We start from the raw sequence: 14,399 nt of genomic DNA, 5'->3' as shown, positions 1-14,399 counted from the left end.
TCCATTCGCTGCCCCGAGCTAGGTTTAAATATTGAAGACTATTTAGTAACAAGAAGCAGGGAAAACGAATTCTGCTCCAGGAGAGCGGTGGAAAATGTCTTTATATAGAGACAGCTGGGCTGATTAGACCCCCGCCTACACGCGCCTGCTCCAGGCGGAGCATCAACCAATATTTCTGTGAATATTATCACACATAACCCACTGCATTGGTGTCTTTTCAGCGAAATAATTAGGACACCAATGGCTCGAGAACATGCGATTAAATAGGCCTTATTGAAAGCCTAAGTTTGGCCTTTTCGTTTTAAAACCCTGCCACAGAAAGCAGGAGAGAGACAAGCGCAGAAACGAAAGGGAGGTTTCGGCACCCGCGGGACTCAGCCCAGTTAGCTGACTTGGGCCCAGAAAGGCCGAGGCCTTGCCGGCAGTATCTGGATCATCCTTGGCCCAGGGGAAGGGGCAGCGCGTCCGGCCAGGACCGCTTGGACCCGCGCCTGACAAAATCCGGGCGGGGATGAGCCTGTGACGCGGGCTCCCAACCCTCTTGGCTGGGACTGCGTTCCTTCCTGCTCCTCGAAATCTCTCCCCACTCGGCCTGTCGGGTCGCCTGACTCAGGGCAGGTTCTACTTTAAACGCCATCGCTGTCAGCCGCTCCAGCCACCCGAGTCTAGACAGACGGCGGCGGCGGCGGGGCCCGGGTCTTTTTCTTTGCCTCTTGCTCTGTGTCACCCGAGGAACAATTTATTGGTCTAAAGCTGTCTGATTCCGCTTCTTTGATCTCCTAGCCTACTTCTTGTTTGTTTTATCTTCCTTCAATTTTCTTAGGTTTTCATTTCCTGCCAGAAAGCGATGCTTTTTGGAATATTTGGTTTTTTCTTCCCTTCCCGTCTTACCCCCTCCGTTCCCCGACTGAGACACGCTATCATCCTGATCCTCCATAAAAGGCATCCCCGGATATTGCCACCCCCCCCCCCAATATGGCCCCTGTACTCCCAGGGGGAACCACCCTGGCCCCACCTGCCCGGACAGCCCCTGCCTTCCCACCCATGCCCCAGGGCAGTCCACTAGGCAGGAGCTGGGATCCGTTGCATCCGGGTCTGAACCCTCTCGCTGCCTTTTGTGCTCCTGGGACCCCCGAGAGGGTGCGGTGAACGGGGACAGCCTGGACCCTCTGAAAGTGATGGGAAGCGCTTTGTACACGAGGAACCAAACTCTATAATTTAGAGGAGAATATCCGGGGCAATTCCATTGTGAGGTCGGGTTTATGGTGTGCAATCGAGCTGAGCAGTAAAAGGCGTACTGACCTGACGGCTGGGCTTCCAGCGCGGCCTGGGCAGTTTATGAGGCATTTAGAGGAAGGATTCGCCCCACCACCCTCCACGGAGCGGTGGGCGGCAGGGGCTTCGCTGTTCCAACCCTGTGCAGGGTTTGGAGGCTTGAGAAGGTAAGCTCCGTGAGTTGGAGGCCTGGAAGGGAAGGAGTGAGTCTACCCTGCGCTCCACTCTCTGCCAGCCAGTCCTTGGAAAGGAGAAGCCGCCAGAGCTGGGTGGCCTTTTCGGGAGGGCTCCCCCTATTTGTTTTTGGGGTCTCCAAAAGAAATGGAGATCCATAATGGGCTGCAGTCCCCAGGCGCGTGAACCCTCCTCTGTCTTCTCCAAAGTGGCTCTAAAACATGTATTGCTCCCAGGCACCCACCCAGGCCCATGAGGAGCTGGCGGAGGCCCAGAGGTGGCCGGGGTGAAGTCTACCAGAAACCTCACTGTGCTAGGGGTACCTAGAAAGGTGCGGGGCCTGAGGTTCCTCCAAGCGGGGGGGAAAGGGACTTGTTTCCCCTTCAGCCAGGGGGAACTAAGCGTTGCGGGGAGGATAAAAGAGTGTCCAGCCCTTTCTCCGGCTGCCAGAGGCCAGCCAGGTGCCCAGGAGCGAACGCACCGAGTCTGCGGGGCCAGCGTGTCCAGGAGGAGGGAGGGGAGCCCCACGTTAATAAATCTGTTGGCAAATGAGGCTCATTAATAGATAAATATTTCACTGCTTCCTTTAGAGCGGATAAACAGTGCGCCGCTGATTAAGGAAAGGAAGCTGGGAGACCTTGACTTTATTCGAACCACATGGTTCCAGTTTGCGGTGGCGTTCTCGCTGCAGCTGGAAGCGACGCTGCGCCTGCCTGCCCCATCTGGATCGGAGTCTAAGTCGGTTTATCGCCCACTGGATCTGGGCGGGGTAGACGCGGGCAAAGAGTCGATTTGCCCAGAGCTGAGACTTGCCCACCCGGCGACTGTGGGGCGGGCGGGTGTGCGGGGTGCAGAGACCCTCGCTGGGCTGGGTCAGTGGGCAGAAGACGGGCAGGGAAGAGCCGCAGGCTTGGTCCAGAGTTCGGTAATAGGCAAGAGGGGGCTGCTCGGGGTCGGGCTCGCGCGGCCTCTGCAGGCCCGGCGTCCAGACTGGCGGCGAGCAGAGCGCTCCCGCATAGCCTCGGGGTCCTTTTCCCGCAGGACGCGCCAGGCCGGCCCGGCGCGAGCAGATTCGTTGGCCACATATTTGAGCCTCTTCCCCTTCCATTCTAGGCTGTCGCCGGCCCCGCGGAGCGAGACCACCTGTGAGGGCTGCTGAGATTGGTGGAGGCGGTCATGTGGGCGGTCACGTGTTGCGGCGAGCTGGGTCCAAAAGAAAATGGGGTTTGGTGTAAATCTGGGGGTGTAATGTTATCATATATCACGCTACCTCGTAAAACCGACACTGAAAGCTGCCGGACAACAAATCACAGGTCAAAATTATGAGTTCTTCGTATTATGTGAACGCGCTTTTTAGCAAATATACGGCGGGGGCTTCTCTGTTCCAAAATGCCGAGCCGACTTCTTGCTCCTTTGCGCCCAACTCTCAGAGAAGCGGCTATGGGGCGGGCGCCGGCGCCTTCGCTTCGACAGTACCAGGCTTGTACAATGTCAACAGCCCCCTCTATCAGAGCCCCTTCGCGTCCGGCTACGGCCTGGGCGCCGACGCCTACGGCAACCTGCCCTGCGCCTCCTACGACCAAAACATCCCCGGGCTCTGCAGTGACCTCGCCAAAGGCGCCTGCGACAAGGCGGACGAAGGCGCGCTGCACGGTCCGGCCGAGGCCAATTTCCGCATCTATCCCTGGATGCGGTCTTCAGGTAGGCGCAGCCGCTAGGCGGGCCGGGTGGGAGTCGGGAGCGCGGGACTGGGGAGCGGAGCGAGGCGGCTGCGAGCCGGCGGCCCCGTGACTCCTGGCGGCGCTGCCTTTCTGGTTTTAATTAGAGCTGAGGCGCCATAGCGTGGAGAGCCCGTAGCATTGTATGTAAATGAGGCTCATAAAACTTTTTATAGCCCAATTAATGGGTTCGATCCTCGTAAATTTATTTAACTCCATTTGCCTTGGAATGTTAACGTTAAGTTTGTTCGCTATTCTCTCTCTTTTCTCCCTCCCTTTCTTCTCTCTCTCCCCTCCTTTTCCTTTTAGCCCGGCTTTTCTTTCTCAAAAGCAGAGAGAGCCAAACCCTTCAGGCCCCTCTGTGCCAGAAGCCGTTTAAAGGCGGGAGTGGGGGAACAGGAGCGGAGACAGGGGTTCGGAGTGCAGTAGGAAGGTCCGGGGATGGGGGCGCGGGATGCTGGGGAGAGAAAGCGCCGCTGGAACCGAAGGTCGCCCACTTCCTTAGCTAGGCGGGGAAGCAGCCCGGCTCGCCTTTGAATGGCAAAAGCGTAGTGTCTCCCACTTGCCCACACTCTATATTTACAATTTCCCTTTGTCAGGGGGAAGCAGGACATTGTGGAAGCCTAGCCGGCTGGAAAGGGCGGTTGTTAAGTTGGGATCTGCGCCTTCCCTCCTCACAGAGCTGCCTGAGGGTCTGGCGCCGCGGTTGGGATCTTCCACTCACACTCCCGCTCCTCCCCTAGCTCAGTTCGGGGGCGCAGGGCGGAGAGGGACGCGCGCCTGGGTCAGGGCCCGGAGGAAGGTTCGGGCTCTGGGATGGTGGCCTGGCTAATGACTGTTCTGTCTGTGTCTCTGTCGGCTTGTCTGTCCGTGTGTCCATGTGTCCGCATTTCTGCTCGCAGGGCCCGACAGGAAGCGGGGCCGCCAGACCTACACGCGCTACCAGACGCTGGAGCTGGAGAAGGAGTTCCACTTCAACCGCTACCTGACGCGGCGCCGCCGCATCGAGATCGCCCACGCGCTCTGCCTCACCGAGCGCCAGATCAAGATCTGGTTCCAGAACCGCCGCATGAAGTGGAAGAAAGAGCATAAGGACGAGGGTCCGGCTGCTACCGCAGCCCCCGAGGGCGCCGTGCCTGCCACCGCCGCCACCGCCGCCGCGGACAAGGCTGACGACGAGGACGACGACGACGAAGACGAAGACGATGAGGAGGAGGAGGAGGAATAAGGGGCTGAGCCGGGGCCCTGGCTGCACCAGACAGTCGGGAAAGCCGTCTTTAGAGACTCATTGATTTTATTTACGAAAGTGGAAAAAATAAAAAGAAAATGTAAAAAAAAAAAAAAAAAAAAACCCAGCCCCCAACCTACACCCCATTTTACCCTATTACCCACTCCAGCTCCCAACTTTTCTGGACTGAGCAGCCGCCTAGACTGGGTCTCCTTGAGGATCCCCTCTGCCTCTGAGGACCCCCAACAGACTCTCCCCAATCCCGGGCCGCCGGCTCTGCGCTGGTGCGGAAAAAATACTACCTAGCACAGGCCTCGGCGAGAGGCACCCCCAAACTACCTATGGGCCCAGCCCCAGTGGGCCTCCACTCCCAGGAAGCCCAGATGTGTCCCAACACTGGCAGACACCCAGCACCCCCTCCCCCCCCTACTGGCAAGGACCTGACTCTCAGTACTACCTACTCGCCCCAAACTACCTATTTTGTGCTCACTGGCTTGCTTGCTACCTAGTGCTGGCCCCTCCCCAGCCAGGCCCCTGCTACTTCCTGCTGGCAGCCTTTGGGGTCCCACAGGCTGCACTGAGAAGGCATTGGGGTTTGGGGACTAGGGCATTGGCTTCTATTTAAATTGAAAAATAATATATTTATTCCAAAGCATTGTAAGTGCTGCAACCTAGAATCCCTCCTTCTCTGGCCTGGGCACCCCAAGTTCAGGCCCATCACCCTCCAATTCTGGAGGGAGCATTCCCAAGCTAGCTGCAGATCTCTGGGTTAGCTTCTGCTTAGTAGGACTGCAGAGATGCTCCCAGCCTCCCTGCCTTCTCCCCTGACCCCTGTGTCCTAGTGTCAGGCCATGTTGAATATGTACACCCTGACTTTTACTACAATAGCAGATATTGTATATTTGAACAAGATTTTTTTTTTTGTCCTTTATATAGTCTTGGAGCTCATTTGTAAGGCAATGTCTTGACTTGAGAAGGATGTGTTACTGGGGTGACTTTGTAGCATGGTGTGTTGTCTTGAGCTAACTTGCTAGCGGGTAGAGAGGGCCGATGCCCTCTCCAATGCCCTTCATCTCCTGTGTTGTCCTGCGTCCCCCTAGTCCCCCTCGGCTCTAGCCTGGGGTTTCAGGAACGGGAAGGTATGCTTCCTGTCTTGCCCAGCTAACTGTGTTTTATGTAACAGAAAAATAAAGATGCTTGGTGACAAAGAAACAAACTGGATTGCTTTATCTAGAGGGTCCTGGGGAAGAGAGGGTGAGCATGACTGGAGAGCAAGCTGTGGTTGTGTCTGTGTCCCCTGTGCTGGCTTTGGGGAAGCAAAAGTGGAATGATGAATAGGTTCCAAGTGTTGGGAGTCCATGTTTTGGTGTATATGTGTGTTGAGTCCCTTTTTGTGTGGATTTTTTATGTGTGGACTTGTATGGGTATGTGTGTACCTCTCTTTGTATGTGTATTTTGGTGTATGTCTGTGTATTTTTACATGAGAACATAATTGTATGTATTTGTGTCCATGATTGAGTGCGTGTTTGCATGTCAATAATTGCACGCATTTGTGTCCATAATTGAGTGCATGTGCTTCTATGTGTCCATAATTGTATATGTGCATTTCTCGGTGTGCAGATTTTTGTCAGGTTTTTGTGTGTGTGCACAAACATCTTCCAGATTCCTTGAAAACACAGTCTTCAATGGATACATTATATTCTATGAACCTCTCTAAAAACCTTCATAAATTCCATGAGCGAATCCAAAATCCACCCTTTCTTCTAAGGCTCTGGGGTGGGCTTGGATAGGGGTATTACCCTGCAACTGATCCTGAATTCTCCATGAGCCCTGAACCCGGCCCCAGGCTAGGAGGTGGAATTCAGGGCCTCTGACGCAGCCCCCACCCCCACCCCGCATTCAGGCGAAGCGAGGGCGCCCCAGGGCCCAGGACCGCAAGTGAAGGCTACGAGAAGGGGTTTGGGGCTGCACTCCGGGCTGCGAAGCCTGAAGCCTCGATAAGGGCGTCTGGGTCCAGAGAAGCATAAGGGGCTGGGGAAGGGGCTAGGGGCTAGGGGCCGTGGGGACAGCGCAGAACAGCGTGAGCTCAGCGGGCAAAGACTTCGATTCCAGTCTCCGGCCTGAGTTGGGCCCGCTTCTTATTGCTCTTTTAATAAAACTCGCCCAACTGGGTCTGCGAAACCTGCGGCCCCAAGTCGGGGCGGCCTCCGTGTTAAGATGGCGCCGGTGTAAGAGCTGCCTCCTCTTAGTGATGGGGAAAGGGTCATAAATCCGTTGTTGTTTATGAAAATTTACAACTTTGCAATACAACTTTATGAGTTGTTCGGCCCTTCCATTGGCCGCTGTCGGTCATGTGGATGGGAACCGTGAACATGAACTTTTTTATAATTTCCCTTGCGAGAATAGAGCCGCATTCTTTTGCTCCGCTCCATCCTGCCTGCTTCGGAGCTCTGCCTTCCAGCCCGGCTCGGCTATGCTTTGTCCGGGGATGGTGAGCGAGATGACGCCCCGGCCTGGCCTGGCCCGGCCGCTCCCGCTGGAGGTTGGGCGCGCCCAGTTCCCGGCGCCGTGGCGGCCGCTTTGCAACTCGCAACCTGGCTAATTTCCTGCGTCCTCTGGCACCAGGAAGGAGGACAATTCGTCTCCCCAGGCTGTCCAAGCGACAGCTGTCAGAGGTGCAGGAGCTTCTGGGAGCCGCCATCTGAAGGTGAGACATGTGGGGAGACAGGAGCAAAGGTAGTGAGATGGCAGCCGGCGGCGGAGGCGGTGGGAGAGGGCACCCAGGGCGGCTTTGAAGAGGGGCATACTCCCCTCACCCACACCCGTTCACATTCGCCCCCCCACCACGCACTACAGCGCGCGCGCGCGCGCGCGCACACACACACACTCTCTCTCGCTCTCTCTCTCTTTCTCTCTCCCCTCTCTCCCTGGCTCACCATGGCAGTAAATGCCTGCCTGCCTTCCATGGCACAGCGCCCTGGCACAGGGCAGGAACACCGAGGTCTTCTCTCTCTCCCCTTCCCCAGCGACCTCAGGAAGCCCAAAAGGAAGTGGGCCTGCACCCTGCATTCCCTGCCAGCCTCTCGGGTTTGGATTTTTTTAATTTTCATTCATGACCCAATTGATTTGATTGAATTCTCCAACAACTGGAGACAGTTCCAGACCTGGGAAGGTGGGAAGAGGTGAGGGCAAAAGTGAATTAATCGACAGTCGTTTTATTAGCATAAACACAACACCTTCTATTCCGTGGAAAATGGTTTCTGGAGGGAGAGGTAGAATAGGAAAAAACAAACAAAAACTTACTAATGCAGCCCGAGTCTTCTGCTGATTGCCTGCTTCCCTTTGCGCGGTTTTCCAATGAGAGAGGTGTCTGACGCACCGGGAGAGGGAATAAGTGCGTGGGTGCAATTCTGTGTTGGAGGAGAGGATGGGGTTAATTGGTTAGGTATTGCTTGGCGGGAAGTTTCGGTGCAGAGGATGTAGTGGTGTTTTTGCGAGTGGCAGGGGCCCGCAGCTAAGGATGAAGGAAGGAAGCAAACCGAGTCTGGGCGATAGGGGGGCCCCCCACTCACCTCAGCACAGCGGGCTGGTGACCGCGTGCCCCACCACCCGCCAGCGGGGAAAGGACTGTGGAACCGCCCGGGAGGTGGCGCGGAGGGTGCCGCGGGCGTTCTCTTAACGTAGCGCGGTGACCCAGACCATGGCTTGACCTGGGTGCGCCTTGGCCAGATTTGCCCCGGGAGCTTCCTGGGACAGCGACCAGAAACGATCCTGAGGTTCTGGGCTCGAGTTCTTTTTGTTTGCTTTTTTTTTGGTTTTCCTTGTTATTTTCTCGCTTTAAGATAATACTTGGATATGCGTTGGATAATTAAGAAGGGGCTGTGGATGTTTGGGACGTCCACTGGCGCTGTGGTTGCGCTCAAGACGGAAAAAGCGGTGCATTTGCGTCGCAGAGCCGCGGGCTGTCTGACTGCGGCTGCCGCGGGCGGATTATTTATTGCGACCGCGCTGGCGCTCGCTGCTGCCACGCTGTGGCCGTCACCGGGACCGACGCCAGCCACAGCCCCGCGCCGTGCAGCCTGGCGCGACTGCTGCGCGGGCCACTCAGAGATTCCCAAGCAGGCCAAGGAGCAGGGGGCCAGGGAGGACCTGAGGGGCGGCGTCCCAGGGCCTGACTGGCCGGGAACCTCCCCGGCCTTGGCCACCCCTGACAGGAGCTGGACGCCCGACTAGACTCGAGTCCTCCCCCCCAACCCCAGCACCATGGAGACTGGTTGCACAGGCCGCCTGGCACGTCATGGCTGCTTCTGTCCAAACTACGCGTCCCAAGGCGCCCCGGGGGCGCATGCTGGTTCGAGGAACGCGCCCGCTTTGGGATTTCGAAATCGGAGAGACCACTCATAGTACTGAGGCCTGCAGGCCTGGCTGGCCCTGAGGAGGACTGTCTATGGCGAGGAAGGCTGGCTTTGGCTCCAAGTGAGGGCCCGTGACAGGCAGAGGCCGCACCTGTGTGTGATGGGCTCTGGCCTGGGCTAGAGATCCCGGCAAACGGGGCGGCCTTCAAGGTCCCACACACACACCAGCAGGCCGCCCTCCAGGCTGGCGGAGGTCGAGGAGCTCGCTCAGAGGGCAGTCCAGGGAAAGAGCGGACTGTGAGGCCCTGCTTGCCATCCTGTCCCCCTTGAAGAGCAGCTGAAAGGTAAGTGGACTTTTTGTGTGGCTTTGATGGAGAAGAGAGAGCCCTGGTGGCCATTCTCACCATCCCAGGAGAGGCTCCCTCCAGCGTCTGGGGCTCCTATTCTCGCCTGAGTGGGTCTCTCTCTCTCTCTCTCTCTCTCTCTCTCTCTCTGTATATATATATAGGCACCTAATGCTGGTTGGAGAAATAAATTGGGCGGCTGCCAACACGATATGTATCAGCCTTGGCTAACACGTAGGGATTTCAATTTAATATATTTTTTTCCAGCTTAGTGCCTATAGAAGATAAAAATATGTATTTTGGCTCTTAGCTAAGAAATCAAATTCTCTCGTTGGCCAGTACAATTATTAGATCGAAAATTCAGGTCAAACCGTAACAAATAATAATAGCAGTAAACCGCCACCAGCCCTAACACTGTGTGGGACCTGGAGGAATGAAACAGAAATTATAAATGTAAACATTTGTCAGCATCTCCAAATAGTCGTTTTCATCTTACATAATAACAACTTGCTTAAAATCACTGTCATCTGATGGTCTTGTCTAGAAACAATAACTCAAACATGATTTTCTTTGAACATAACTTTTAGAAAACAATTCTCTTCTATTTTTTGACTTTTAAGCTTTCATTTTCACCTATCAGATCCTTCTCCTGAAGAAATGCAAGGGAAATGCTAAATTCTGTCCTCTCCTGCGAGGTCCTTCTTTGTATATGCAAAGGAGAAACTTTCCCAGCTTGGATTGATCTGGGCTCAGGCAGAAGGCTTCTAGGAGAAGCCTCCATCAAGTGGGCAGCAGCCGCTTTCAGTGGTGCACACTAGGCTCTGTGGAGGGTGACCTTTCCCAATTTTTTCCCTTTGGGGGAAGTAAGGGCAGGAAAAAAAATCAAGAAGCAAGGAAGAAATTAAGGAAGTCATTGCCAGATTCCTAGGGGGGTATTGCCACCCTCCCCAATTCCTGAACCCCACCAGCCTGCATTCACCAGTTTTACAGATCTTATAAACACCTTCCAGAAATTTGACCAAATCGTATAAATAGTCTTTCTTCAACCTCTACAGAATTGAGGATTTTAAAGCTAATTCAAGGGGTTTTACAAGCCCAACAAATACAGTCATAAAAGTGCCATTGGCAAGATATCACATTTTACAAAATGAGATTGATCCATGTGCTGTAAAAGTCAACTATCTCCCAGGCACACCTCTCAGGCAAAGAGACAGCATCCCAGGACAGGCTTTTCATGTCCTGCCTGGGGAAGGCCAGGCCTGGGACCATGGTAAAAACAATTCAGACGATTTCTGGAGCCGGTGAGACAACTACTCCGGGTTTTTGGAGGGACTGGGGGTAGCAGGCCCCCCAAACAGTCCCAGGAAAGGCAAGAAAGAGGGCACACCCAAGGACAGTGCGGGCTGTCGGGCGCCCAGGAGACCAAGCACATCAATTATCCCGCAGCCTTGGGCCGCCGGAGTTGCCCTCTATGCCTGGCTGGACCCAGGACCCTGGGTCGCCCGCGCCTCTGGAATGAGGACAGAGATCCCACATCTGGATCTGTCTCAGCTCTGAGCGGTCTGCGTCGTGGAGGGCGAGTCCCGCCCGAGGTGCCGAGCTAGAGGAGCAGGTTCCCCGGCTGGCGTCGGAGCTCAGTCTCACGGCCACTCCTCTGCAGGTCCCTTTCTTGTGGAAACCAGTGGTTTCTGGCCTCTCGGTTCCTGGGTTCAAAGGCGGGACGGGGGTGCGCAGCTGTGGGGGTGCTTTGACGCCAGGCAGTCACTGGCCATTGGCCGGGAGCCCATTGGGACTCAAAGGAGATGTGTCCTATGTGGGCGTAGGGGGCCGGCGGGGGAAGAGACTATGTTTGGCCGCGCCCTGGTCAGATCAAGGTGAGCCTTCCGCTCTCGGCAGCCAGGCCCAGGCCCTTGGTGGGGTGGGAAAGGAGAGACAAAAGGGATGCACCGATTCCTAAGGCGCAGGAAGGCCTGGTTTCACAGAGCCCCTTCTCCAGCTTCGGAACCCGCACCCACTGGTAGAAGAGTGCAGGGGGAGGGGCAAACAGGGCCTTGCGGGGAGGGCAGGCCGGCAGGGAGCAAAGACATCCTTGTCACCGCCCCTCCCGGCGCGGGGCTGTCAGGTTTCCTGTTTGGAGAGAAAATCCAGCAAAAATCCAACAAGGCAAAAAGGGAGGAGGAAAAAGCGGGCCTGGTGGGGCCTTTGCAGCGGCCCGGACGCTGTGCCCCGACCCCGGCCTGATCGGATCGCCCCTGCCCGGCCGGTGTCCGCCGCTGGTGATCGGAAAGAGAGCCGGGCCGGCTGGCTGTGCGCGCCCATTAATCTGCCGGGCGGGCGGCGGGCGGGCGGGCTGGGGGCTGTTTGTAACTTTGCTGCCTCGGTCGCCGTGGTCCCCGGGGAGCGGGCTCCGGCGCTCGCTCCCATTGGCCGCCGGCGCGTCAGCTGGTGCGATTTGCTGCTGTCGCTTTTGGCGTTCGGCCATCCAGAAACAAACCAGTTCGATGACTACTAATAGTTATAGCCAGATGTACTAATACACAACAAATCACAGTCCTGCGGAGGGGCGCGCAAATGAGTTCCTATTTTGTGAATCCCACTTTCCCCGGGAGCCTGCCCAGCGGCCAGGACTCGTTCTTGGGGCAGCTGCCCCTCTACCCGGCCGGCTATGACGCGCTGAGGCCCTTCCCGGCCTCGTACGGGGCGTCGAGCCTCCCGGACAAGACGTACACCTCACCTTGTTTCTACCAACAGTCCAACTCGGTCCTGGCCTGCAACCGGGCATCCTACGAGTACGGGGCCTCGTGTTTCTATTCTGATAAGGACCTCAGTGGCGCCTCGCCCTCGGGCAGTGGCAAGCAGAGGGGCCCCGGGGACTACCTGCACTTTTCTCCCGAGCAGCAGTACAAATCCGACAGCAGCAGCGTGCCAGGCAAAGCCCTCCATGACGAAGGCACCGACCGGAAGTACACCAGCCCTGTTTACCCCTGGATGCAGCGGATGAACTCCTGCGCCGGTAAGGCATGTCCCTGCAGCCCCCCCAAGAGAGTGGAGGGAGAGGGGGAAGGAGGCAGGGAAAGAAGGAAGGAAGGAAAAGACAGAGAAAATAGAAAGAGGAAATAGGAGGAAAGAACGAACAAAGTTTCTTTGGTTTTTTAAAAAAGATTAAAAAAAAAAAAAAAACATTCCCAATGGGGCAATCAAGCTGTGGCAGTGAAGGCAGGGCATTAGTGTCCACGTAAGGGGATCGTCGGAGGTCACTGCCACACTATATGAGACCCGTGACAGGGGCAACCTGAAGAGAGAGCGATGCTGGATGGGAGGGAGCGCCTGCCCTCACTTCACCCTGGCAACATCCTGCTCTGATTCCCAAGCCGACATGGCCTTCTGCACCCATCACTGATAACTCCCCTTAGCCTCCCAAGCCCCTCTCCTTTCTGCCCTTTAGAAACCCATATAGATAGAGGCCCTCAGCTGGCTTCTTCCAGTGTCTCGCCAAAGCCTTGGAGGGCCACATCCCCAGCCTTAGGATTTTTTCTCTCTCTCCTCCCTCCCCTCCTCCCCCTTCCACTCAACTGCTCACTCAGCCAACTTCTGCCTCCTTCTGAGGCCCTGCCTGAGTCTCACACACCCATCTTGGGGGAAGGCCCCCACCCATGGGCCCCTTTGGCACCAGAACAGACAGCCCATCACAGTCCTACATTTCCAGAAACCTCAGATGGCCCATAGCTCCATCTCTTTGCCTCTGGTTTCCAAAAACTCCACAGGGAATCCTTGGAGCAGGACAGAGTCTAACAGTGTTTTGTTTTAAAATCCAGGTTTTTTTTTAAAGGGAGCTCTGCGTTTCTCAGAAGGGCCATACAATTTGGGGAATTTGCAAAGATTTGAGAGGGCTGACCATTTTTAATTTTCCAAAAAGCGTGTTGAGTCCTGGCTGGCCACAGTAACATCTTCACGGAGATCCATATGTGAATTCAGTGTCTACCCTACTCACAGGGTTCCACACCCACCACTCCCAGACACATGCACACTACACTCCCACAAAAACACGACTTAGGTACCCCGAATGAAGAATGAGTCTTTCTATTCTTTTGCTTGTAATGGTTTTCTTACAGAGCAGATTTTTCAAAAACAATAACTTCCCACCCCAAGTCGTTTTAGGTGGGCAAACATCTCGCCTGGTATGAAATAATCTTCGCCCATCCAGCCCGCTTTCCGCCCGAGATATAGTGGGAGAGGCTGGAGTGGAGGCGAGTGGTTTCCAGTCCAGAGGCCCGGGGCGCGGGGCGTGGGGCGCGGGGCGCGGGGCGCGGGGCTGACTGGTTGGGCTGCTCGGATGCTGGCTTATCGGGACCGGGCCATTTCTGCCCGCAGGTGCTGTCTACGGGAGTCACGGGCGCCGAGGCCGCCAGACCTACACGCGCTACCAGACGCTGGAGCTGGAGAAGGAGTTCCACTTCAACCGCTACCTGACGCGGCGCCGCCGCATCGAGATCGCCAACGCGCTCTGCCTCACCGAGCGCCAGATCAAGATCTGGTTCCAGAACCGCCGCATGAAGTGGAAAAAGGAAAATAAACTCATCAATTCCACACAGCCCAGCGGGGAGGACGCTGAGGCAAAGGCGGGCGAGTAGACGCCTGGGCAGGGACTAGGCCAGCGCCGCAACCTCCCTCGGCTTTGCCCCTTCGCCTGCTCCCCAACTTTTCTCCCTGCCTGCTCCCATCGGGGAGCTTCCGCAGTTTCAGGGGAGCCCGGAGTTTTGCAAACGCCTGAGCATTTATTTCTTACAAAATAATAATAATAATAATAAAAATCACACACAGCCAATCCCAGCGGTGGAGCGGGGCGCACTGCACATAACAGTCCCGCTCTCCAAGGCTGCCCAAGGCGGCTCCGGATCCCAGGGCGCGCCCCGAATTCGTCCCCCGCTCTTGTGCTACCGCCTCTGCGCGCCTCTGAGCTCGGGGACGCGGGGTTGCTGGAGAGGAAAGAACCCAGGGCCGAGCCCACTTTGATGTCTGAGCGTTTCTGCTTCGGTCCCTCGCCACCGAGTCCTGGAAGATACTACCACATCGACTCTGGCCACTGGAAAGAGGGAGCCTAAAGGCTGGGGCCCCAGCACTGCCGTGGCCTCCCAGGCCGCCCCCAGACAGGAAGGAGCGCGAGGAACAAAGGGGGTCCTGAGAAAGCCTAGTTTCTCGGCCACGCGCCCAACCGTCCGTGGAAGAGGAGCAGCCTCAGCGAAGTCGAGCCAACCTGGGGCGGGTGGAACTTGACAGCCCCAGGAGCGACTGGGCTCCCGAAGGC

The 14,399-nt window shown here is 56.3% G+C and overlaps 2 protein-coding genes across 2 annotated transcripts; both read left to right on the top strand.

The window, feature by feature from the left end:
• The first annotated feature begins 2,688 nt into the window (after positions 1-2,688).
• On the top strand, positions 2,689-4,470 carry HOXA7 (homeobox A7). Its single transcript, XM_058568885.1, has 2 exons — positions 2,689-3,150; positions 4,070-4,470. The coding sequence occupies exons 1-2, from the start codon at positions 2,772-2,774 to the stop codon at positions 4,393-4,395; spliced, it is 705 nt and encodes a 234-aa protein (XP_058424868.1). The 5' UTR covers positions 2,689-2,771; the 3' UTR covers positions 4,396-4,470.
• Positions 4,471-11,665: 7,195 nt separating this feature from the next.
• On the top strand, positions 11,666-13,725 carry HOXA6 (homeobox A6). The gene is made up of 2 exons (XM_058568877.1): positions 11,666-12,107; positions 13,466-13,725. Exons 1-2 carry the CDS (start codon positions 11,666-11,668, stop codon positions 13,723-13,725), a joined length of 702 nt encoding a protein of 233 aa, XP_058424860.1.
• The last annotated feature ends 674 nt before the right edge of the window (positions 13,726-14,399 follow it).

This window comes from Diceros bicornis, chromosome 3, assembly GCF_020826845.1.
Source record: "Diceros bicornis minor isolate mBicDic1 chromosome 3, mDicBic1.mat.cur, whole genome shotgun sequence".
Classification (NCBI taxonomy): domain Eukaryota; kingdom Metazoa; phylum Chordata; class Mammalia; order Perissodactyla; family Rhinocerotidae; genus Diceros; species Diceros bicornis.
This window is presented reverse-complemented; position numbering and strand designations above follow the sequence as displayed.

Bases quoted from the DNA above. Each gene is read 5' to 3' on its own strand.
- HOXA6 (XM_058568877.1), top strand. From the start codon at position 11,666: ATGAGTTCCTATTTTGTGAATCCCACTTTCCCCGGGAGCCTGCCCAGC. The intron at 12,108-13,465 runs GTAAGGCATGTC...TTCTGCCCGCAG, and splicing joins GCGGATGAACTCCTGCGCCG to GTGCTGTCTACGGGAGTCAC.
- HOXA7 (XM_058568885.1), top strand. From the start codon at position 2,772: ATGAGTTCTTCGTATTATGTGAACGCGCTTTTTAGCAAATATACGGCG. The intron at 3,151-4,069 runs GTAGGCGCAGCC...TTCTGCTCGCAG, and splicing joins TCCCTGGATGCGGTCTTCAG to GGCCCGACAGGAAGCGGGGC.